Source organism: Mytilus californianus, unplaced genomic scaffold, assembly GCF_021869535.1.
Source record: "Mytilus californianus isolate M0D057914Y unplaced genomic scaffold, xbMytCali1.0.p SCAF_3, whole genome shotgun sequence".
Classification (NCBI taxonomy): domain Eukaryota; kingdom Metazoa; phylum Mollusca; class Bivalvia; order Mytilida; family Mytilidae; genus Mytilus; species Mytilus californianus.
The window spans coordinates 51,058,453-51,083,438 of NW_026262679.1; the positions used below are offsets into that span (position 1 = coordinate 51,058,453).

Below are 24,986 nucleotides of genomic sequence, written 5' to 3' on the forward strand. Positions count from 1 at the left end.
TCCTCGAAAATGCAAATAAATTTTTGCACGGCAAAAAAATAAGCATTTGTAGCAACAGATGAAAATGAAAAATCAATTCGAAAAAATCCTCAATCCCGCTCTCTATCTCAGAATATCAAATTATCGTCCCCTTATTAACAAAACAATTAACTTAAACTTTATGTGGAAGTTACTTACTATGGTCTTCGTATAGTGAGTACCACATGATGTTGCCGTCCGAATAACAAAACAATCATTTGTCTACAGATATAGTCATTGTGATAAAATTATTTGTAAACTCGAAATTTTAAAAAGTTCCAATTAAATTTTCCAAATTTCATCAAAACCAGCATGAAATATAAATGTATAACGCACATATGAAAGCTATGACATAAACGGTCCGGTTATGATAATTAATCACAGTCGACAACAATAAAATTAATTGTGTACCTAAAAATCACAGCCTCGCTGTTATTGTAACATTAGGTAATGGAATATAACGTCGTCAGTCAGGGCTAATTGGAGATTACAGATTAATTTATAAAACCTGTGACACACAAGTAAAATAATTGATGCTAAATGTTCATTTATATAAAATATCAAGTGAAAATGTATTATGCATCACACAAAAGAAGATCGATATAACGATTTTCATGAATTGTTTTCATTCTTTTAAAGGGGGTATCAGATAGGATAATTGCATGTTGCATATTTTGACCACTTGATATATGAAAAGAAAGGCAAAGTTGTTGAGAGTCAGTAATTTTTACGAAGAAATATGGTTCACTTTTTAAAATTAAATTGGATTTTGGGGTATAAATAATCAAAATGAAATTCATATTCAGTAAAAAGTCAGGGGTTTGGATCCATTTATATGATATTTTAAACTATGATTCAATACACATCTGCTTTAATCTCTACTCTCTATCAAATATCCAGATCATAGACGAAAGACATCAGTATATGTTTTGTATCAATTAAACTGTGACTCTTATTTGTACAAAGCACATGTTGGCAATTATTATCCAGTCAAACAACCATTTATTTCAATTTACCGTATTAGAAACAATTCCAGGCTGCCCAGACGATCCTTATTGAAATTCATTTGTCGATCTAGAGGCTAAATTATTCAAAGAAATTTATTATAGGAATCCTATTTCATATCAAAATTGGATTTTTTTTTTCTGAAAGGAAAACTTGACATTTAAAATAGATTTTCTTTCATTTTATTGTATTGATGGATTGCTGTCTAATGAGGTTCTCATAGATCTTTTATTTAAATAAATAAAATAATTATCCCCGAACATTTTTCAGTGTTAAAAATCAACTTTATTAAATCAAAATTCAGGTAGAGACTATGGCAAAGTAATTTGTCGTTATATTTTTGTCCCTTAATATAAATGTTTGTAATATTCATATTAGTTTCATATTGTGCCAGGCAACAAATTACAGTATTTTAAGGAATGCATCGCCAATCATATACCTAATTTATAGATGTCCCTCAAATATGTTGAAATTCAATAAAAGGGAGTCATTCAATGAAACAAAGTTCACTTTATAAATTTCGTGCGTCCGAGGCGCTTCATCGGGAACACGTCCGATGCGCTTCATCAGGAATACGTCCGAGGCGCTTCATCAGGAACACGTCCGAGGCACTTCATCAGGAACACGTCCGAGGCACTTCATCAGGAACACGTCGAGGCACTTAATCAGGAACACGTCCGAGGCACTTCATCAGGAACACGTCCGAGGCGCTTCATCGGGAACGCTCAAACCTAAACATTTGAAAGCCATGACACTAGACGTTTTTTTGTTGTTTTTTTTTTTTTTTTTTGGGGGGGGGGGGGGGTTCCTAATATACCTTGATAATTTTAAAAATAAGGAGATGTGGTAAGATTGCCAATGAGACAACTATTCATTAGAGTCCAGATGATGTGTAAGCAACTATAGGTCATCTTCAACAATGACCAAAACTTATACCGTATAGTCACCTATTGTTGGTTCATCTAAGTTCATCCGAATTCGTTTTTCAATTGCCTCTTACGTTTAACAATTACAACATGAAACAGCTTCGTACAACAGTGATCAAGTTTGTTAAATGGTTTAGGACTATCTACAAGGCTATTTTTCGGTTCCATGAGACGCACAAAAGTTAATATATTTGAATGCGATTAGTATAAATTTTGAAATTCAAAGGGTGCTTGTCCCCTTAAACCAAAAATATTAATTACTACTAGTTTTAGAAAAGAAAAGAAAAACAAAGTGAGAAGAGAAATTCTTAGTTTTCGAATCAATTAAGGTTTCAGTTCAGCCTCTACTGACAGAGCTAACATATATATGAATTAGAACGAAGTGTTTAATTTCTAGCGCAAATGTATCTGCAAAGTACTAACATAAGTGCTATTTCAATTGTCGCCTGCGGTAACCCACAGCTGATTAACGACGTAGTCTGTAATTGTTTTTCTTTCAACATTTCCAAATGAATCGATATATATTAAATCTGAAATTGATATTAGTTACAAAAAAATGTTCTTAACGGTCGCCTAGTTGCAAAGAGATTGGAGAATTTCTATTGTAATGCTGTCATTGAGCAAAATTTCGAAAAGTGTACTCCAAAACGTTGTACATTTATAATTTGTTAACAACGCCTTTTTAACATCTAACTTTGATTTTAAAAATCACTGAGTATGTGGCTTTAGATTCTGAAACATCATAATGGAGAACCGGTAAATTCGAGAAATGGTGTCATTCAAAATCATTTCAAAGAGATGTCGAGTAATTATAACAAAAAAAAACTTTCTTTAAAAAATTGTGAATTCAGGGGCGAGACATACATGTATCTAATAATGTAAATAATCATCTCCAAAATTAATCAGCAGAAAAATATTTATTTGAATGATTGATAAGTAGTTTTCATGAAATATGATCCAACATATTCCACAATTGAGATAACTTTTGTAATGATAGAGCTTTAAATTAATGTTACGATATTTACAATTCAAAATGAAACCCTCGAAATATAACGTTTCTATCTGTTCCAAACAACAAAAACTACAGTCAGACATAACAACGAGAAAAAATACAAAATACCTACAGATTTCAACCGCGCCCTCTTTATCAACCTCGTCCTTCACAAGAATTATGGAACTCATATTTTGTAAGTCCGTACACCTAAAACGTTATAACAACATTTAACGGCTAAAGAACATAATTTGGCATAATTTAACTACGTTTTGGGATTACAAGTATCCGCCTTAGGTACCTTTTCTTCAATAACCGTTATGTTGAATGTATTTTTGCGTGCTGAAAACCTCACGAGAGCGTTTATTATATAGTCAAGTCTACATAAGCGAGAATATCAATCCAGACAATGCCATTTATTGTCGGCGAGGAAAGAAAATTATATTCAATAACTTGTAAACCTTTATAGCACAAATACACACTATGGAAAAGTCAGTAGAGTTTACTAGGTAAACGATTGGTTAATGTGAGGATGCTAGTATACCGAGTGTATGCAGTTGTAGTAGGTTCGAACCACAATCGTGGAAACATTTAGAAAAACAGGGAGACTGGCTAATGTACCAAAAAGAAAATAAGGGATATGGAAGATATCAAAACCCCTGCAAAATAACAGCTACCAGTAAAAATAAAGTAAATTACAGCACCCCGAATCACGAACTCGCCTGCTTAAAAAAGAACAGAAAAAGGCGAAAATTCAGAACAACATACGGACTTGAGAACCATAAATTTGTTTCAGGCACAACATCTGGTCTAGTTAAACTAATTTTCCAGGACACCCATAATAATAAATTGACAATTAAAATATCGGAAGTGCATAATAAATACGGTAAAATCAGTTTATATTATGATTTGATGAAAAACTTCAAAAAGTAATTTTCCGAATTGATTTTGCAGAACATCCCACGTGACAATTGAATATACAGCTTCAAGGTACCTGTCACAAATGTATAGAATATCAATATACAATATTAGGTCAATGTCAGAAAAATATAAACTTTTTTGTATGAGGCTGAGAAACTAGGGACAGGCGAGGTTTTACCGAGCCCTTCCGCAGTTTTGTGTCGAATACAAAAAAGTTTATATTTTTCTGACATTGACCTAATATTGTTTTTATACTGCAACTTAAATTAATACATTCATAGCTATTTGAATTGTACCACAAATTTCAAACTTATTTTCATCCCTAAATGAACCCCTGATTGTGGAAAAAGTGTTCCATGATGAAATTGACATTGCACAAAATATAGCTTTGTTACTATATTTAGGAAATAAACACTACTAGCTGCAGTATATAAATAGATTTATCATACTTTTTATTTGACCTGTCTTAATTTTCTCATTTAGAGACAACCCGAAGCAATAAAATAAAAAATCACCAACAAGATGTGCGCAATTTATACTAAAAGAAATTCCGTAGCGAATAAAAATCTTGCAAATTTAGTCTTGAAATTTAAGACCAGGTAATGTCACGGAACAGTTATTTTTATATGTTGTTTGATTACAGATGGGCTGTTATTATAATGGGGGTTGGATAAAAGTGATGGGGGTACAAGGTTTTATTTAGAAAGGCATGTAGACGATAGTGAGCTATCTATTTGACCCGTAAACAAGCAGTCCCTATGGTTTATTACCGATTGACTATCTCATTATGTACTTGGCTGGTGATAAGTCAGGTGTTTTGGAAAATAAATTATCCAAGCCAAGCGAATTATAGTACTCATGCAAAATATATGACATGTAAAGAAATAAGTTATAACACGCAATATATTTAGTTTTTTTTAATTAAACTTAATATGCTAATTCTTTTCAGAATACATTTAATTCAACTTGCACATGAATATTATATTTTCATTGGAAGACAGACATATCCTGTCCCAAGTCAGGAGCCTGTAATTCAGGGGATGTCGTTTGTTGCTGTATATTATAATTATTTTTTGTTCATTGTTTTCTAAATAATTGATTTGTTTTACATTTGTCATTTCGGGGCCTTTTAGAGATGACTATGCGGTATGGGTTTTGCTCATTGTTCAGGCAAAGGTCACCATTGACGATTTTGGCTGTTCTGTTGAGGATCTTTATAATATACTCTTCAATGTTTATCACCAGCCCAGTAGTCAGCACTTCTGTGTTGACATGAATTATCATTGATATGGTCATGATTATAGATTAACTCTTTATAAAACTTGCTCGAAATGCTAAGGATGTTTTACCGCAGTAATAGATTACATTAGCTGTTTTTGGCAAAACCTCTCAGAATTTTGGGTCATCAATGCTCTTCAACTTCGTTCTTTATTAAGCCTTTTTAACTCTTTTGATTCGAGCGTCACTTGTGAGTCTTTTGTAGATGAAACGCGAGTTTGGAGTACAAAATTTTAAGCCTGGTATCTATGACCAGTTTACAACAAATGGGTGGATGACAATGCTGGTGGATCGGTTTCCTCCCCGAGGGAATCACCAGCCCAATAGTCAGCACTTCTGTGTTGATATAAATTATCATTAATATGGTTATAATTATAAATAAACTGTTTATAAAATTTGAATTTTTCGAAATATGGATGTTCTGCTCGAAGAATAGGATTAGATTAGCTGTATTTGGCAAGATCTCTCTGGATTTTGGGTCATCAATTATCCTTTTCAACTTCGTACTTTATTTGGCCTTTTTAACATTTTAAATTCGAGCGTCAATGATGAGTCTTTTATAGACAAAACGTGAGTCTGGCGTACAAAATTTAAGACTGGTATCTATGGTGAGTTTATTTACTAAATTGACTCCCCAAACTTTTGGGTTCGTGCACTGAAATCTGTATCACGTGATTAGTCAGATTTTTTCTTTTAATATAGACATTCCCATAAAACAAGATGATTATAGACAAACAAAAAACTGGCTAATTAAAATCTTGAAACAATTACTCATTAAGGACTGAAATAAGTAGTATCTTAAAGTTTAAAAAATAACGTTTTAATGAAATTTAAGCACAATGATTTATCAAGAAAGCTTTTCATTTTTCATTTTTTGGGAGGTGGGATATTAATTTTAATTTGGTCTGTAGTACTTCTTCTGTCGCTCAAATGTACGTTTTACCGACATTGGTTTTTACGTTTCTTTTTTATTACTTATTCGCCGCAGCAAACCAAACCTTTTCAAGGTTAAAACAGAAGGGTAACATGGACAGTTAACATAGGTATGCATCGTATATAGGACATCTTCTCACTAAATATTTTTGCAGCCAGCCTTTTTGTGAAAATAATATAGCATTTACTCAATACCAATGAATTGCATAGTTAAATGTTATTATGACTATAATAGATAAATCCTACGGATCATTACCGAAATGGTAAGTTCGTCTAGGGAACACGTAGTAAATGGAAGCCATTAAATATACTCATATGGGACAGTAAGAGTCGTTGTAACTGGATAATTTGTTACATATTTACTATAAAGTTGAGTAAATTGGTCCTTATAGATTCGAAGTCAAAAAGCGAGTCAATTACATTACCTTTTTGTACCAGAATATAGAGTACATACATATACCACTTGTTGTTTATAGTTTACAAACTGTATTAACGAGAAACAACAACCTGATATCGTTTGTACTCCGTTATTTATGGGATAACTTACAGACATACATTGAAACAACCCTGCATTTGCTCGCTTCTGTAATTAGTTGACGTCTTGATGCTGTCATCATTTAAGGGCATACGATACAGTTTTGTTCCCACGGTGAATTTTTGACGAAAGTTTGCATACAAGCTATTTTTCACCTAGGCAATTAAAAAAAGTAATAAAAAATATACCTTCATGTGCTACTTTTAGAGATAAATGGAGTCGAAATTTTAGACATTTACTGGACATTTCGGTTTCTTGGATATTTCTATCCTTTTAAAAGTCATACCTAACTTTTTTGTTTCAAAAGATAAACGCAAGCGGATATTTGTGAAAACATCTGGAATATCTTCTCTACATAAGTGTGTTTTGAATTTGTGTAAGTTAAACAATTATTTGGAAATAATTCATTTTTATCACATTTTCATTAATTTAGGCAAAAAAACGCATTTTTGGCTGTATATTTATCTAACTTAAAAAAAATTCATCGGTGCAATGTTCATACAAATTGGCACAAATAATCTCCATTCATAATCAAGCCAAATGTCATTTTTAAAAAAAGGGGTCCCTGAACTCGTTTTCAAGTTAAATCAGTCTGAACGATAAAAATCAGTCGAAAATGCATTTTTTCCCGATATGTCACAGTTTGACGTCGCGAAAAATAACATTTTACGTTGGCAACGTCATTACCTCCCATGTAACTGTATCGTATGCCCTTAATTAATAAGATACAAATAGAACGCCAATTACATGTATGGCTACAATATTAAGATGACAACAATTGATCGAAACCGAATAGTATTCATATCACCGCTTCGATGGTCTCGTTGTAATGTGCTTGACGCGACTGAAGGTCGGAGGTCTTGGGTTAAACCGGATAGTCAAATCAAAGGCGATGGAATTGTAAAGTAAGAGCAAAAACTGGTTTGATCGAAGTCAGAATTATGTGTCTAGTTAGGATAACATGACTGTTCCCTTGTTAGATGGTTCAATAAAAATCTGTCGCGTTAGAATGTTGTATATTGCAGATGCATGTAATATTTTACGCTGGACATCAAAGAACACTCAATCAATTGAAACATATCCTTATTCATGTCTATTAGTTTTAGGAAAATTAAGACAATAGCACGGTGTGTAGTGAATTAACCTCTAGTTAATATATGAACGCATTACTCATTCGGTAAAGCCAGAGTAAATTAACCCTATGTTCTTATTAAAAGTTTAGTCTGCTTCTCTACACCTTACAGGATAACGAATGACGGAGGTATAAACATAAGGTCTCTTAGACTTTTACGTGCCGGTAAAAAGTGGCAATTTATTTCGATGTTCGGGTTGTATATACGCCAACGCCCGGTAGAAATGGAGACGTTTAAACTAATGTACCCGTTGGAAAAGAGTTACACTCTTTAGAAGTTCAATAAACCTTGCAACATTTTATTGAGGTGTATGAATTTTGCTGTTCGTGGTGTTTACACACTCAAGACTGAACTTCTCCTAGAATTGCATGAACTGTTTGTTACTGGACAGTAAGCAAACAGTACTGAATACAACTAACATAATACCACTCAGAGAAAACACTCCGTACATCATAAATCAGCTACCAAGCTAAGTAAACAAAGCTATAAATAACAGACTTAGACTTTCTAGCATTATTAAATATATTATACTTGAACAGTTTTGTACTTTAGAGGTTTTTACAATACATACCAAAATACATGTGAAAATGGTAACACAAACAGACATTTCTACTTGAAGCGAAGTGAGAAGCAATCATACTTATTTTTTTTCAAATAAGATCATGTTCTTAGGCATAATAGTTACCACATTCATCACAAAAAAAATAAGATAAAGATAATGAAATAAATGTTAATTACTCTTTTGAAAATGTCAGTTATAGCATTATAAAATACGAAAATATAAAATGACCATCTCGATATAGAAAATTTTCAAGTCACTTTAAAAAAAATTATGAAGAGTTGCAAAACCAGAACTTAAACTTGTTGAACGGGTTTTTACACATCTAGAATAACATTAAAAAAATGTCCTCTGTGACATATTTATCAGTGTCGTATCTTTTAAAAAATCTTTATACGTTTCCATTCTCAATTTTACTATTAAAACATGTTAAAAAGAAATAACCATAAATGTTATCTAAAAAATCATATTTAAATAATTAAAATTTAAAATCTAAATGAGTAAGATGTTACCTTCGTGGATGAACAGACTTGATTATTATATAACTCTAGCTTTGTACATTTCTGTTGCATAGATTTTTACATTTCTATTTCTTAAATACTTACTGAACTTGTAAGAAAGCCTATGAGACCACATAATGTCAAATGGTAGACTTTTAGTTTTACTGCACTTTGGTTTATTTAAAGTAACTAATTCTACGTTTGATTGTGGTGTTTTACATTCCGTATCAAATTTTGAAACTTATTTATCTCAACATGAAAATCAACACTTTCTTTATCCTTCATGTACATGTACTATGTTTTAGTTTTTAGCATCCTTTCTTTAATTTTTCATGTGTTTGTGAATTAAATGTTTGATTAACTGACAGAATTTAGACATATCACTTTGTGAAAATCCATCTGAAATTATGGTCGCCGGACTGCTCACTGTCAACTTTAAAACATATTATTTATATATATGAATTCCAAATGACAAGATTTTCAGTTTTGTCATATTTTATCGTAAACTACAAAATAACGAGACAGAAAAAAATTTGAATTACAAAGGAAATGCGCCATATGTACTTAAATGTGTGACTTGCGATATTTATTTCTGATAATTAAATTGATACTATACATTCAACTTAAACAAAGGAACAAGGGACAACATGTTACATCAACGAACGAAAATTGATTTGTAATTTAATTATGGTTTTCATACGGTGATTCAATAACCGCAAAATGAGAAAAACTTGTATCAAGAATAGCTTGAATTGCTTATGTGTATAGTTCTTCAGCTAAACGAATTAAAATTTATTGACTGTAGTGACCGGAACGAGCCTCGCATAATGTTGACCACTCGTCAACTGAGAGGATGCATTTTTTGTTTAGTGCGTGCAATGCACTCTTTACCTCTGTAAGATAAAGCGTTAAAATGAAATCATCAATTTAACTTGGTATTCTTTTTTCAGTCGATTCAGATATAAATTACAGTCCAATGTTTCGGGAAATCAGAAATATGTTGATTTGCGCAAAATAAAAAAAAACAAGTATGTGCAGCACAAACTATTCGTGATTGGAATGTATACGTCCGGATAAAATACAACGCTATAAATCGGGTTCACGGCACGAAACGGTAATCAAGAACTCACGAAAAATATTTTTGAAATTATAAATTTCACAGTAAAGAAAAAAATGTTCTTCAAAACAATACTTAAAAGATTAACATCTTTCCCGACATTGAACGTACATAATTGTTTTACCTGCACGAATGTTTAGTTTAATTTTTAATTGCCAAACCGACTTATCTTCATTGAAATCGACGTTGTGTTGACGCAGACACCGAAGAGGACTGGCACAAAAATAAACTATAGAAGCAGGATTCCATGAGATACTTATTTGTAAATATTATTTTGCTGATTATTAATGCTACATTTAGTTTCTCTCTTTCTACTATAGTTTGCCACACAAAAAACGTAATAACTGATTATCTAGCTATGCTTACGCGTTTGTTAAACCTGTCTTCTTGATCATGTTTGCTGTTCAAAGTATCTTTCTATTTGATTTTTTAAGATTATAGCCAAAACGCAAAAATGTTTAAAGATCGTCTTTAAAGATCAGTAATTCCTGTAAGGAGTTGACTGAATATGACCATTTGACTTATTTGTAGATCTGACGTTGCTGATAATATTTGATATTTACAATATCTCTCTAACTACCGTACGATAGTTTCCACATTAAAAACAAGAATGTGTAAAAATCGTCATTCATAGTCGATAATTCCTACAAGGGAGTCGACTGATAAAACATGTACGTGCCATTTGATTTATTAGAAGATTTTATTTTGTGGCTCATTCAAGGTATTTACCGAGTCTCTCTCTATTTACTCTAGTTTCCGCAAACGGGTGAAGGTTTGGTACCATTAAAACGTTAAACCCGCTGCAATTGTTTGCACCTGTCCTAAGTCAGGAATCTGATGTTCAGTAGTTGTCGTTTGTTGATGTGGTTCATAAGTGTTTCTCGTTTTTTATATAGATTAGACCGTTTGTTTTCCCGTTTGAATGGTTTTACACTAGTAATTTTTGGGGCCCTTTATAGCTTGCTGTTCGGTGTGAGCCAAGGCTCCGTGTTGAAGACCGTACTTTGACCTATAATGGTTTACTTTTATAAATTTTGACTTGGATGGAGGGTTGTCTCATTGGCACTCATACCACATCTTCTTATATCTAATTATGGGATTAAACTGCATTTTAAGGGCAAAAACACCTTTATGGAGTCAATTTACGTAAATGATCTTTTAAATAATGATGTGGACTTGTTTGTAGATTTTAGTATGTTGATCTATTTTGCTATTCACAGTTTCTCTCTTACTTAAATAGTTTTCATAATAAAAAACCAAAAACAGTGAATTTTCCTAAAAACTGACATTTCAGGGGAACTAAATACAAAATACGATGTCCTCTTATTCTCAAAATGGATGTATTTTGACCGGCTTGCTAAAAGTAAAGTGTGAGGCTAGTAACATTGCAATGTCTTTAAAAAATCTGTCAAGTCATAACGCTTGAGATGGTCCCTATCGTGAAAGAAAACTGCGCTAAACAATGATTAACAAGTCTTGGAGCAATCACGAAAATTGCTTCAATAGTAATTACCTTCGTGTTACAAAACTAAAGCTTTTGCATTACCCTGACAGGCCAGGCAATTGAACGACAACATGTACTCAAGACGGTTATAAGTCTGTATTATTATTTTTCTTCTTATGGCGCTCTATGTAATTTTTTCACTGGTTATCAATCAAAATTGTAAACTGGACTGTGAAGCATGTAATAACCTACGTCCGCGGTTGACTACCAGACAATTAACTGATAAGAATCGACCAACTGGTAATAAAATAAAATAACAGAATATTAATTTAGGTGTCATCTTCTTGACTGCATAATTTCTGCAACAATTATCGTACAATTTGAATGCAATCTTATAGAGATGGACACAAATTCCAAAACAGCAAATCAACTGTGAAGACATGGTTTATTCAAAATGAAATTAGTTACAATAGCTTTTTTTAAATTCGAATTTCTTTTTATTTTGTTTTTACATACTTCATTAAAGCTAAAATGTTCACATATATAATTGCTTGTTGCTGTTTACAAGTAATTGGAACAGTGTTATTCTAATACATTCACCAATTGCTACAGCGGCGTATCACCAGCGTAGCATTGTAAGCATGTGCTTACAAATAATTTTATGAAACATTTTTTTTTCAATAAGAATTTTACTATAATCGTTCAGCTTCGCACCCCAAGACCCCTGCTTACAATTTATTTTCAAGTGGCTACGCGACACTTATTTACATCTTTCATCGATTTTAGCAGAAGGCAGAAGGGTTAAGTAAAAGCGCAGGAGGCCTTGGTGGCCGAGTGGTCTAAGTATGCGAACTACTGTATCACTAGCTTGTCAACAGTGAGGTTGTGAGCTCGAATCCCACACGTGACAGGTGCGCTCGACTCCAATCTTAATCGACTAGGATTGTCAGTTTTTCTACCGAAGTCACTCCGGCTTCCTCCACAAAAACAACTGACCGCCACGAAATAGCACAATAGTGCTGAAAGTGGCGTTAAACACCAATCAATCAATTAATCAAAATTAGATGCGCATGGATTCACGCCACAATGCGAGACTCGTGGTCAATGTTCATCGTAAACAATATTTAAACTTAAGTATAGTTACAACCATTATTATGGTACTTGGACACTACCTTTAAGTATAGGTTAGATACTACTTGGTCATAATTTATAAATATTTACAGCCTGAGGCGTAGCCGAGGGTTTTAAATGTTCATAAAACATGACCAATTTAGAACATATGCACGGGATGTAAATCATTTAATTGTCATTTCAACAGATGGAATGAAATAGCGATGAGATAATTTTGGGATAATAAAAACGGATAAAATATTCAAAAATAGAGGTTTCTTCTGCTTCAGATACAATTTAATACGTATACATCTTAAATTTCTTCATTTTAATAAGTACACAATGTAATATAAATAAGCTTTTCCAAAGTTGTATAATTTTTGATAAATCAAATGACAAAACTTCATCAGTAAATTTTGAAATTACGATCGTTTCAACATCAGATGCCCACTTCTTTAATGATGAATGGGTTTTTTTTCTATATATGTACTTTCAGACAAGCAACATACTCGTGATGTTTTTCTTTTGCTTTTTTTCCTATAGCAATTGCCTCGGGGGATTGTACACTTCGTTAGTGCAGTTTTTTTAAGAGTTAACTTTTTTTAATCAATCTAAAATGAAAAGTCATTCATGTATAGCATTTTGTAGTGCATGGAAAGCCATGTATTATGAAAAATAGAAGGGAAAATACTGATTTCCCATTGGATGAAAATGGGTTAGTATGTTCTTAATCAAAATTGTACTGCAAAATAAATGAGTCATGACATTTTTTAACTCGGGCATTCTTAAAGAATGTGTTGTTTCTCAAATCTAAAAAAAATGGTGTAATTAACCCTTTGTCATGGTATTATTCGGGAAGTGTCTAGTTCACATCAAGTCTATAAATATTGCTTATATGAGAGTGATTATCTGGTTATCTATTCTTTCATATTCTTTGACATTTTCAATTATTGTGTAATCCATCATATAAAAAATTAATGAAACATGTCTCTTTAAAGTAATTATAGATCAAAATCTTTAATTCTGTATTGATTGATTTCTAGCCCGATCCTGTTTTCTATGCACATAGACAATATACTTTTTTAATTATGCAGTTCTAAAATGGTTATTAATCTTCACTATTTTACCTTTTCGACGCAGAATAAAAACGTTGAGACGTCCAGTTCAAAGGACACTTGTTTTTATAAAAAAAAAACAACCTTAAAACATATTGTGATCAAATATCGTGTAAAATTTTATTTAAAAAGACAGGTTCTTCTACTGTGCATTGAGTATTGCGAGATCAGCAGATACGTAGGCAACAAATGAAAATCACCAAAAAAAGAGGTAAAGAAGTCAATATAGCCAAAGAAAAGAAAAGACAGACTGGTTAATAAAGTATTCGGCGTTTCAGAATCAAAAGGATTATGGGTAATTTCCTATTGCTTGTTCCCCGAAATGAAAAATAATGTGACGGCATTGGTTGCATTTCCACTACTTAGAACGTTGTCAGCCAATCACAACGGTTTGGTGTACGCTTTTAAAAATATTACCCAGAGTACATTAGAAGTTCCGGAACAGTGAATTTTGACATGATAATCATGCACGCATGTGCTTCTGAGAAAACCTTCATCAGGTACACTTGAGACCACATGTTCAGAATTCCAAAATTATAAAACCTGTTGAGGCCTAAAACCAAAAACTATAAACAAAACAGCAAAAACCTTCTAAGGTCAACTTTACCCGAGAGAATTTCTTCCTAGGTTTTATAACAATTATATAATTGTATGAACTGGAAACTAGTCATCAAGACATGCAATATGAACAAAGGAAAAAGTTACCATCTATACAAACTGACAACAGGAAACTGATACCATCCTTTATTACATAACATTTTCAAAAATAAAGTCAATAACCGTAAAACAAGATAACTTGACATGGTATCGCTAGTTCTTTGCTGTTTTATAAATGTAGAGTGTGCATTCTGTGGAAAATTGTCCCAATGATAAAAGACTGGAAAATTTGATTATTATAGGTAAACATGTTTACGTTATAATATGTATATGACCAAATGACATAGAAGTAACAACTAAACATGTTTTGATAGAACCATGGACATATTATATCTTTTTCCTTTTTAAAGCAAACACGTTTAGGAATTGTCTTTCAAGTCTTTGCTTTTGTCTTAAAAGACTAATGGATAAAAGGTATTATCATACTTGTTTAATTATTGCGTCTGGTATTGTTGGGTAATTGACACGAATGATTTATAGTTTGGAACAAGACTTAAGTTTATTTTTTTCTACTAAAAGAAGAGGTCATAGGTTAATAATTATCAAGAAAAGGAAGTCATACTATTATGAGAATGAAATTGTTACGGTTGTCGGATATTTGTGTACAAAAAGTCATCGACTTTTGAAACACAGGTATATATGTGTAGGCTTTATGTATACTTGCTTGTGTGTCAGTGCCTTACTCGGCGGAATAAATGTTGTGCGAATTGTTCAATCAAATCACATATGTAGAGGAAGCTATGTCTAAGCAAAATCAAAATATTCGACCTCATTTGTGCCTATTGCAAGTACTACACATTCCGTAATTAAGCTCTTGAGTATCGGTAAACGTCCGTCATCAAATTTAATAAATGACATACCGATTGAATATGCGTGAAACATTCGCTGAAGGCAGAGATTTAGAACTGTGTGTAGTCTGTAAATGTTTGATGTGTAAATGTTTAGAAAATACTGATATATACTGTTCTATAATGAAAGATAATGGCTGTGATACACTTCCGTTAAAAAGCATTTCTACTTCATCAGCTGTATTTCATTTGATAATAAAAACATGGATATATAAAAGGACTTACAAATTTCTGTCTCATCTCCTGGAATATTTGACCACATCTTTCCCAAGGAAACTTCATGGATAATAGATTATAATACCCAACGCGTAAGAAAATTTAAGACCTTGCTCACAACTGTCATAATGCATGCAAATATAGTATGAAATTTGATATTCCTTATTTTGATGGAAGCCATCATTACTCTAGTATGAATCCATTGTAAGTCTGTCATATCTCACAATCAGAAACGTAAATACCGCCATATTGATTTATTGGCTTAGCAAAGCATGGAATCCAATATACTAGGAAAAGGAAATGTAATTTTCATGATCTGGTTTTGAAATTCCAAATACAATTGATTGACTTAGAAAATGAATTTTTATTATCTAATAAAATGGATTTGTGCATATTTTATTTCCATGTGGAAACAGATTTGCATGAATTAAAATAACTACACTTGTATGCGAAACATGTTATATGCAGTCAATAAATTATTTCCTATAATGCACGTTGTATGGATATATTTGATAGATATGAAGGACACCATTGTTCCAAGTAATTGTATTTGACCTTATAAGAAGATTATTACCATTGTTAGCTGGTTGAATTTTACATTTTATCTTTGACAAGAGTTATTACCATGAAATGGAGTTCATTCACATTCGTTAAAAAACACTTTTATTTGAATTGAATAATACGACAAAACTATCGGAGAAATTAGAAAAAAATACAAATAAAACAGAACAAAAGAACAAAACTTTTATATTTAGTAATGCATTTCCTAAATCACATATAGTCCATTTCTTTTTACATAATAAGTTAAAAGCGATGGATTTATGGGACTATATTTTTGACTAATTTAAAAATGTTTTGAATTTCATTTTAATTTTAACGGCCTTAATATGTAAAGCCATTCCATTTTCTGGTCAGCTTAATCGATCTTGTTACAAATACTTAAAATATCTGCTATAGATTGATTGTAACAGTTGTTTGCGTTCGTCCAGTGTGTGAGATTTGGCTGGGAATTCACCTCAAACCGATGCTAGCAATAAAAATGTTATTCCTTAACTCGAATAATTCAAGCCCTTACCGCCTTTAATGTAGTGGTCGTAGTGAGCGGAGCATAACGATTTAGCCGTGTACTTAGGATTGTTCTTTTACTTAATGTTCAACTCTATCAAATGCGAGTAGTGATTTTGTGTCATGAGTTATTATAAAACTAATCCTTTCTTTTCCAATCATGCATTTTCCCACTTGGCCTACAAAAATCACGCTGGCATGATGTATGTTTGGTTTTGTTTTTTTTAAACTAAAAATAAACTCCATTTGGGTTAACGTAATAAAATATTGGTTACAAATTTAAAACAGTAATTAAAATGGAAATGCCAATACGGTAATGAATGACTATTTGTGCAAAATTTCTAAATTAAATACACACGAGAAATCAAATTGTGTTGAAGGTGTGACATTTTCGTACAAATTTTGTTTAAAACAGCTCTGAAGACATTAAAAAAAATGTAAGTTCTAGAACTTTTGTGCTGCATGTTTATATACTGATATGAACTCTTGCTTTATATGTTTAATATATGTGTGCATGACTTGATATGTATGTTTTGTTTTATTTGTTGCTCTGTCGGTTTTAAAAGCTCTTCAGAGCTTATGTTTTATACTTGTATTTGCACATACCGACTCTAAATAAAGCTTTATGTCTTATGTCTTAGAATATAATTTTTTATGTTTCTAAAATAGGCGTTTTCACAGAAATGCCTCATTGATCAAAATGTGGAAAACCTTTCAAAAATAGTTCACTATATGAAAGGGCTAGTTTTATTAAAAACGTTACTTTTGGGTTGTAAACATTTTTTTAAAGTTTTCAGTAACATCAGTAAACATTGTTGGATAATATTATTAAGATTGATGTCAACCAATTCATTCAAACAGATTAAAAAGAAATAAAGATTACCTATAACACCCAATTAAACCACCATTTTCGGATTATAGTCAGAAAGGTACCACACACCAATTTCGTAACATATAAAGTAATTCAGAATTTATTTTTAGTTCGTTCCAGTTCATTAATACGACTGACATATTTGCCACTGGACGTTAAACAAACAACAATCAATGTATAACTTAAGTAATTGTCTTTTTTGAAGTAATAGCCTACTTGTACTAGTAAGTTCTTTCATGACGCACTAAGTGTTGTTTTCATTTGTTTACAGCACTTGGTCGATACCACTGACTATCAGTCCCCGAGGGTATCAGTAGCTCAGTTGTCAGTACCTCGGTAATGACTTGATTTAAAATATACTGGTACCTTTCTGAAATTGTCCGTATGCATAGTTAGAAATTATAAAAGAAAATAAAGTTTTAACTCCATCAGACAAAATTGACCTTAGATGGATTTGGCTTTTATTTATTTTTTCCCTTTTTTTGGTCATTTAGCTCTTCAGCTGTTTCGGTTATTGTGCTTCATTAGCTTTCAAATATTCGGCTTTCAGCGTTCCTGAGAAGGGTAAATCCGTAAAAGCGCATCAGACAATATTAATTTATAAAGTGTAATTTTCATTTTTTTCTAACTTATAGTTGATTTGTACTTTGTATATATATAAATTAAATAAAGATCCATTTTGTTACATCTTGTGATTCGTTTATTTGGCAATCGCCAATGGCAGTCAGCAGGGTTTAAGAACATTTGTTGTTCGACCTGTTAGTCAAATGCGTTTTGTTGAAATATACTTTTTCACTTTTTGGTCTTTTGGAAAATGTTGTTTGTGCTGTATTTAGACCCCTCTAACAAGAAATTTGTTTTGCATGCATACGTATAAAAATTGCGGTTTTTATCCAACGCAATCATTGGTTTGAACGTTGTTTTCAATTTAGACTTGTATATATATATTGATATATTCCCTTTCACTAAATAATCCTTCGAGTTCTTACATGTATCATGTCTGTAGATTTAGTATATACCAAAGTGGACATGGATCTCTGTTTCATATCTATAGATATAAATTGACAATCACTGACGACTCAAAACTATCGCAATGATTCCAGTTTTTCCAATATCTAAGTCCTGTGTGAGCTCAGTTAATACGATATGCCAGAACGTGCTCTAATTATAGTGGTTTGAGAAGAGATGTACCCTTAATCAAAACGTCTATCAGGAAGTATGATAGATATCCACTCGCTGAAATGATCCCTCTACAAGTTATACATTTGCCATCACGAATTGGTTTATCGTAAAGCGTCTGTTTTAAGTATTAGATACACCTTGAGGGCGTTAGCCCGAATGGGTGTACCTAATTTACACCAAGACAATTATTGTCAATGCAGAATGATAGTTTTTAATTGACCATATGTTATTGAAAAGCATGATAAATGCAGGATATCCAATTTCATTTAACGACATCTTGGTTTTAGTTATATATATATATATATAGTAGCAGATCACTAAAGAGACATTAATTGTCGAAATCCGGATATGGTGTACAAATTTTTGCACCTCATGTTTGCGGTATACCATCTTTTCCGCAAGTTTATTGTTTTTTGTTTGGTAATAAATTAATGATAAGATCTATTTTTTTACATCTGGTGATCCGTTTATTTGGCAATCGCCAATGGCAGTCAGCAGGGTTTAAGAACATCAGTTGTTCGACCTGCTAGTCAAATGCGTTTTGTTAAAATATACTTTTTCACTCTTTTGGTCTTTTGGTAAATGTTGTTTGTGCTGTATTTAGACCCCTCTACCAAGAAATTTTTTTTGCATGCACACGTATAAAAATTGCGGTTTTTATCCAACGCAATCATAGGTTTGAACGTTGTTTTCAATTTAGATTTTTTTATAGTAGTAGATTATACATACCCACTGTTTTAATAGCATCACCATAAGAAACTGCTATAATGCCACGATTTTGCACATATAATTCTAAAGACAAAGTGATACCATTTGATTAAAGCTATTCGGTGTAAACAAATTGTTCAAGGAACAGTATATGGAACTCACCGCGAAATAAATTTCAAACAGCAAACTGGAATTTCCTAGAGTAAAATTATTTGACCGTCAGGTCAAAGGTCACACGAAGATCGTTGTGCTACACATACGACACACCAAATATCACGAGTCTATGTTAAAAGATAAAAAAAAGTTCTAGCGAGGTATAAGAGGCTAACCACAAGAACCAAAAGTACAATGTATATGTTCCTGCTACAAAGGGGAGCCATTGTGAAGAAATTTAAAGTATATGTACAGGCATACTTGTAACCTGGAATGTACCAGCGGGAAATAAGTTGAATATTTCTAATAAAAAGGTATCCTTTATCAAATAAAACATCAAATTATTTGCAAAGATGTCAAACTGAAATATTTACCTTTTCTTGAAAATCATAGCTTTCCATAATTTCAGTCATACATAAACGAAGAGGAAAGAATATCGCAACACTTAGAATAAATAATTTATGTTTTCTGATAGTCCTATGGACTGGACATTTGTAGCCTAAAGGGCTTATTTTTTTGGGAATAGAAAGGGGTGTCCAATTTTTCAATACTTCAGATGGGGGGCATCGAAAAAAGTTGGCGACACACACCCACCTCTTCCCCATTCAAGGAAAAATATAATTTTTTGGCACCAAATACATCAATTAATTTTTTGCCTCGCTACGCTCGGATGAAATGTTCATATTTAAATCCTAAGTTTCAACATCTTCTTCCAGGAATGTATTTTTATCTAAAGTTAGTTTACAAAGTTCTTTAATAATGGATATATATGAACCATGTGCTGTAATTGAATGAAGACGTGGTTAATGTCAATGTGACCATATTAAACAGGCATATTCCTTTAGACTCTTCTGACGGTGTGATAACATATTTCACAACTTGCTCGTTTAGTTCTATAATATAAGCCTGCGTAGGTCCATATCATTTGATTTCAACGTGTTTTTTTTTTTATCAGATATTTATTTTTTACTATCAATGCTGAATGTGCATTGATAGTAAAAAAAATATCTGCTAAAAAACGTCGAAAGCAAACGATATGGACCTACGTAGGCTTATATTATAGGACTACTTGCTCGCTATTCCCGTGTCTGTAGTTGGTTTTAGTTTTCAATTAACATCATTTATGTATAACTGGTTAATTAAAAGGCATGGATTTCGTTCCCACAAATTAATTCAAACCTTTACCAAATTCTTTCATAGGTATAAACATTTTGTTAGAAAGTTTGGCAGTACCTGTAGAATTCTTATTACAAACGGGATATCCCAGCCTAACTTTTACGGTGATGTTGTTTATAAAGTCCGTAAATTTAGACATATTCCATGTTAACTATTTGATCCTTTGAATAAACTTATTCCTAAATCAATATAACACAGTTGTTAAATCTTTAAATATTGTTTTATAGGACCACTAACATTTTTTTTTTTGAAAAATAAAAACATAACTATATGTTGCTATATATTTACAGTTATGATAACTTATGATTCTATATCCTGTAGATACTGTTTACATATATTTTGGCTTTGCACAAGGTCATGCATTTCTCAGTTCATGATGTTTTTACACTAAATCCGTTGGATGTGTACTGGTTGATACTTTAGCCTGGGAAAACATGATTTATTTATTAATAGTAATTGGCTTTTAACTAGCTTTCAGTAACTGCGAGTACACTTTTATTCGGTACTTTGTGTGTATTTTTTTTTTGTGCCTCTTTCTGATCTTTTGAGTTGTAAATTGCAACTAAATTTTAAAGTTTGTTCTTATGTTGTGCTGTATCACCGCTGTCCCATGTTAAGGGAGGGTTGAGCGCTCACAAACATGTTTAACCCTGCCACATTCTTTGTGTGCCTGTCCCAAGTCAGGAGCCTGTAGTACAGTAGTTGCCGTTGGTTCAGGTCTGTCATACATGTATTTGTTTTTCGTAAATTGTTTTGTTATAAATCAGGCCCTCAGTTTTCTCGTTTGAATTGTTTAACATTTTTTCATGTCGGCCCTCTTATAGCCGACTAAACAGTATGAGTTTTTCTCATTGTTGAAGGCTGTATGGTGGCCTTTATTTGCTTACTACCACTTCATTTTAACTCTGTTGAAGGCTGTATGGTGGCCCATAATTACTTACTTCCACTTCATTTAAACACTGTTGAATAGTTGTCTCATTGGCAATCATACCACATCTCCTCATTTCTATATATATCCAAATAAAGTTCCCTTAAGTCACAAACAACCTCCTCCACTTTAAGCTGTGGATTATGCAATGATTCAATATTCTATTGAACGATAATAATATAAATAAGAATTGTATTTTTGTTACAAAGAATAAAAGTATTGAGAAATGTGGGGGGGGGGGGGGGGGAGGGGTGAAATTTTTATGTCTTTGGAAGGGGGGTCTTGAATTTATTTTCCTTCCTCAAGGTGGGGACTTGAAAAAAATAAGAGAAATTCCAATGTTTCCTCCCATCCTTCCCAATGAAAGAAAATGACCAGTCCCTAGTATAAAAAATTGTTGTTTTGCAGAAGCTATTTTCAATATGTTGCAGCACAATACATCATATAAATTAATATCAGTTCACTTTATAAAGACAAAGATAAAAGAGAGTCTTGTAGTGTGGCATTTTAGACATTTGTTCGCCGTTCATACGCTACGTAGAAACATATATGAAGTGGTTCGGTTTTACTTTGATTTTACTTTTAACTGCAACACTTTGAATTTTGAGTCGCGAACATCTACACAGTATAGTAAGATATCTACTAATAATGGCATATAATTTTTTTAAATGCATCGTTGTTTTCTTTGTTGTGGTGATTATAATGGCAAGGACCTTTTCATGATGTGTTTTAGTTTTTTTCCCTACGATATGTGATGATGTTGATAAAATTAACAATATATTGTAATAAGGGAGATAACTTAAGAATGCATACGAAATACTTCATACCCCGTTATGAGCGCTAATGTATTTCCTTTCCTTTTTTTATTTAATGGAATTTCGGTCGTCTTATATTATTATATTTTAAATCTTGAAGAAATCTGATGTTTAATTAAAATAAAGAGTTAACTTATCGATCTACGAGACACGTCTTAGTTGTGTTACGACTGAAGAAGAAGAGGAAGAAGAAGAAGCTGTCAACATATATTTTTTCAGCCTAACAGAAGTTCCTGTCAGCGGAAAATTTGTTATAAATTTGCTATAATAGTTCTTCCTATTAGAACAAATATTCTATACCATCAAGTTATTCCGTTAGGAACAAATACTGTAATATTTCTTCAAATGGAAATACTATTCCAAAATACGTCTTCCATTTGGAACTAATAGTATAAAGGAACTAAGAACTCCATGACATTACTAAACAAATATGAAACAATGACACGAATATTAAGCAAAAAAAAAATTATTAAGGGTTCCGCGGAACCCAGTGTCTCGCCCACTTTTGCTGTTAATCGTAGGATCAACAAAAATGAGGAAAAAAATTAATAAAAATATTCCTCTCTATACTATTTTTTGATTGTAAGTAGCTTCTGTCCAAGTTTGGTAAAAATCCAGGATAGTTTATGAATCTAATAAATGTTATAAAAACTTAAACTGCAGACTGTATGTAATGTTAACTGGAAGAAAAACTAAGTCTATTTATAAGTAAAATACGGAAAAAAAGGGAACGAAATTTTAACAAAATTCCTTCTAGATACTAGCTTTTAATCGTCCAAGTTTGGTACAAATCCAGGATAGTTTAAGAAAATTGTTAAAATTTCAAAATCTTTAACCACAGAGTGAATGTAATGTTAACTGGCAGAAAAACTAAGTCCATTTATAAGGAAAAAATGGATTTTTTTTTTCTTCAAAATTTACTTCTGGATACTATCTTATGATCATAAACAAGCTTCTTTCCAAGTTTGGTAGAAATCCAGGATAGTTTAAGAAAATTATTAAAATTTCAAAAACTTTAACCACAGAGTGAATGTAATGTTTCCTGGCAGAAAAACTAAGTCCATTTATAAGTAAAATACGGAAAAAATGGAATTTTTTTTTTTACAAAATTTATTTTTGAATATTATCTTATTATCATAAACAAGCTTCTGTCCAAGTTTGGTACAAATCCAGGATAGTTTAAGAAAGTTGTCAAAATTTCAAAAACTTTAAACAGAGTGAATGTAATTTTAACTGGCAGAAAAACTAAGTCCATTTATAAGTGAAATACGGAAAAAATGGATTTTTTTTTTTCAAAATTTACTTCTGAATACTATCTTATGATCATAAACAAGCTTCTTTCCAAGTTTGGTAGAAATCCAGAATAGTTTAAGAAAGTTATTAAAATTTCAAAAACTTTAACCACAGAGTGAATATTTGTGGACGTCGCCGACGACGACGACGCCGACGGAATGTAGTATCGCTATGTCTCGCTTTTTCGACAAAAGTCGAAGGCTCGACAAAAAAGTGCAAATCAAATGATCAATTAATTATAATAATATCAAAAGTGACAATTTATTTAAAAAAAAACATTATAACCATAAGTTCCCAAATATTTCATCATATATTTTATATTCTGATACCATTTCCACTGATATATATATATAGGGATTATTTTCTCAAATATTGATAATATTAAATACTCCACTGTTTTTCTTAGCTTTATGCACTGTCAATGAACTTGTTCAAAATCCGGGAGCAAATGTGTCATAATTATAAGTCACATGCATGTACCGTAACTTTCAAAATGCATACAGGTTTTTCTCTAAAATATCAAATTACAGCATACTATTTTCTTTAGCTTTATCATGTTAATATATATATTGCCAATGAACATTGATAAAATGAAAATCCGGGAGTGAATATCATTTACATCAACTTGCAAAATTCTTATATGTAACTTCAGTCTTTATTTTTAGATAGTTCTTTGAAATAAATACAAAATTTCCATATACTCGATCTTATTTATTGATCGGCACAAGTATTGATATAATAATTACTCACCAAAGAAGTGTGTAATTTAAGAAAATAAAGATATAAACAGATTACTTACTAACGGGTGCTTGAATCATAGTTGACAAGGAACAATCATCATTCCTTACATTTTGTCCAGGCTCCTGAAATCGATCCATAATGATAAATATAATTAAAAAAATGATATGCAAAGCATTTAAATGCTTAAGATAGTCGTCTGCATGTAGTCACGGTTCATTTAAGATGACTTTCTCACCATCCTAAGTTCATTCAATTAGAACATACTGAAATCTATTGACATGCTATGTTGTATTAAAATCTTTCAATATTTCTAAAAGTATGCTAAATATTTAATGCCCTTATCACAAGTTCATTTTATTATCCGCTTGAGATCGTAAATTACAAATATGGGTTTTGTGAAAAACTTCTATCATTTGGTTATTCTTAGTTTCGAGATAAAATGTGTTTTATGAGTTTACGTTTTTTTATCAAATTGATATTTAAATATTTTAGGATACAATTGAAACTATTGTTTACCAGGAATTCTAGTGTCATCAAGAATCGACCAAAATTAAAAAAAAATCAATTGTGTGCAAAATTTAACAATAATAGAACATAGATAAAAAAAAAAACTGGCATATATATCAATAAATATTGAATTATTGGATTGTTTTCACTGCCATGCTGAGCGGGGCTTTAAAATTGGCTACCGAGCGTCCGTACGTCTGTCTGTCCTGTACTATAAGGGCACTCACTACTACATTAATTT

The 24,986-nt window shown here is 31.8% G+C and overlaps 1 protein-coding gene across 7 annotated transcripts in view; it reads right to left on the reverse strand.

Moving 5' to 3' along the window:
• The window catches only part of LOC127734821 (ankyrin repeat and death domain-containing protein 1A-like), a 162,458-nt gene that overhangs the window by 133,714 nt on the left and 3,758 nt on the right, over nt 1–24,986 (reverse strand). The window contains exon 2 of one of the 7 annotated variants that reach the window (XM_052244858.1): nt 24,297–24,360. In XM_052244858.1, coding sequence (XP_052100818.1) covers nt 24,297–24,315 — 19 coding nt within the window. In that variant the 5' untranslated portion in view covers nt 24,316–24,360. Of the gene's footprint in view, nt 1–177; nt 331–429; nt 460–8,904; nt 9,260–15,315; nt 15,519–24,296; nt 24,440–24,986 lie in introns of those variants that run through there. The other 6 variants (XM_052244852.1, XM_052244854.1, XM_052244855.1 and 3 more) reach the window with 6 other exon arrangements.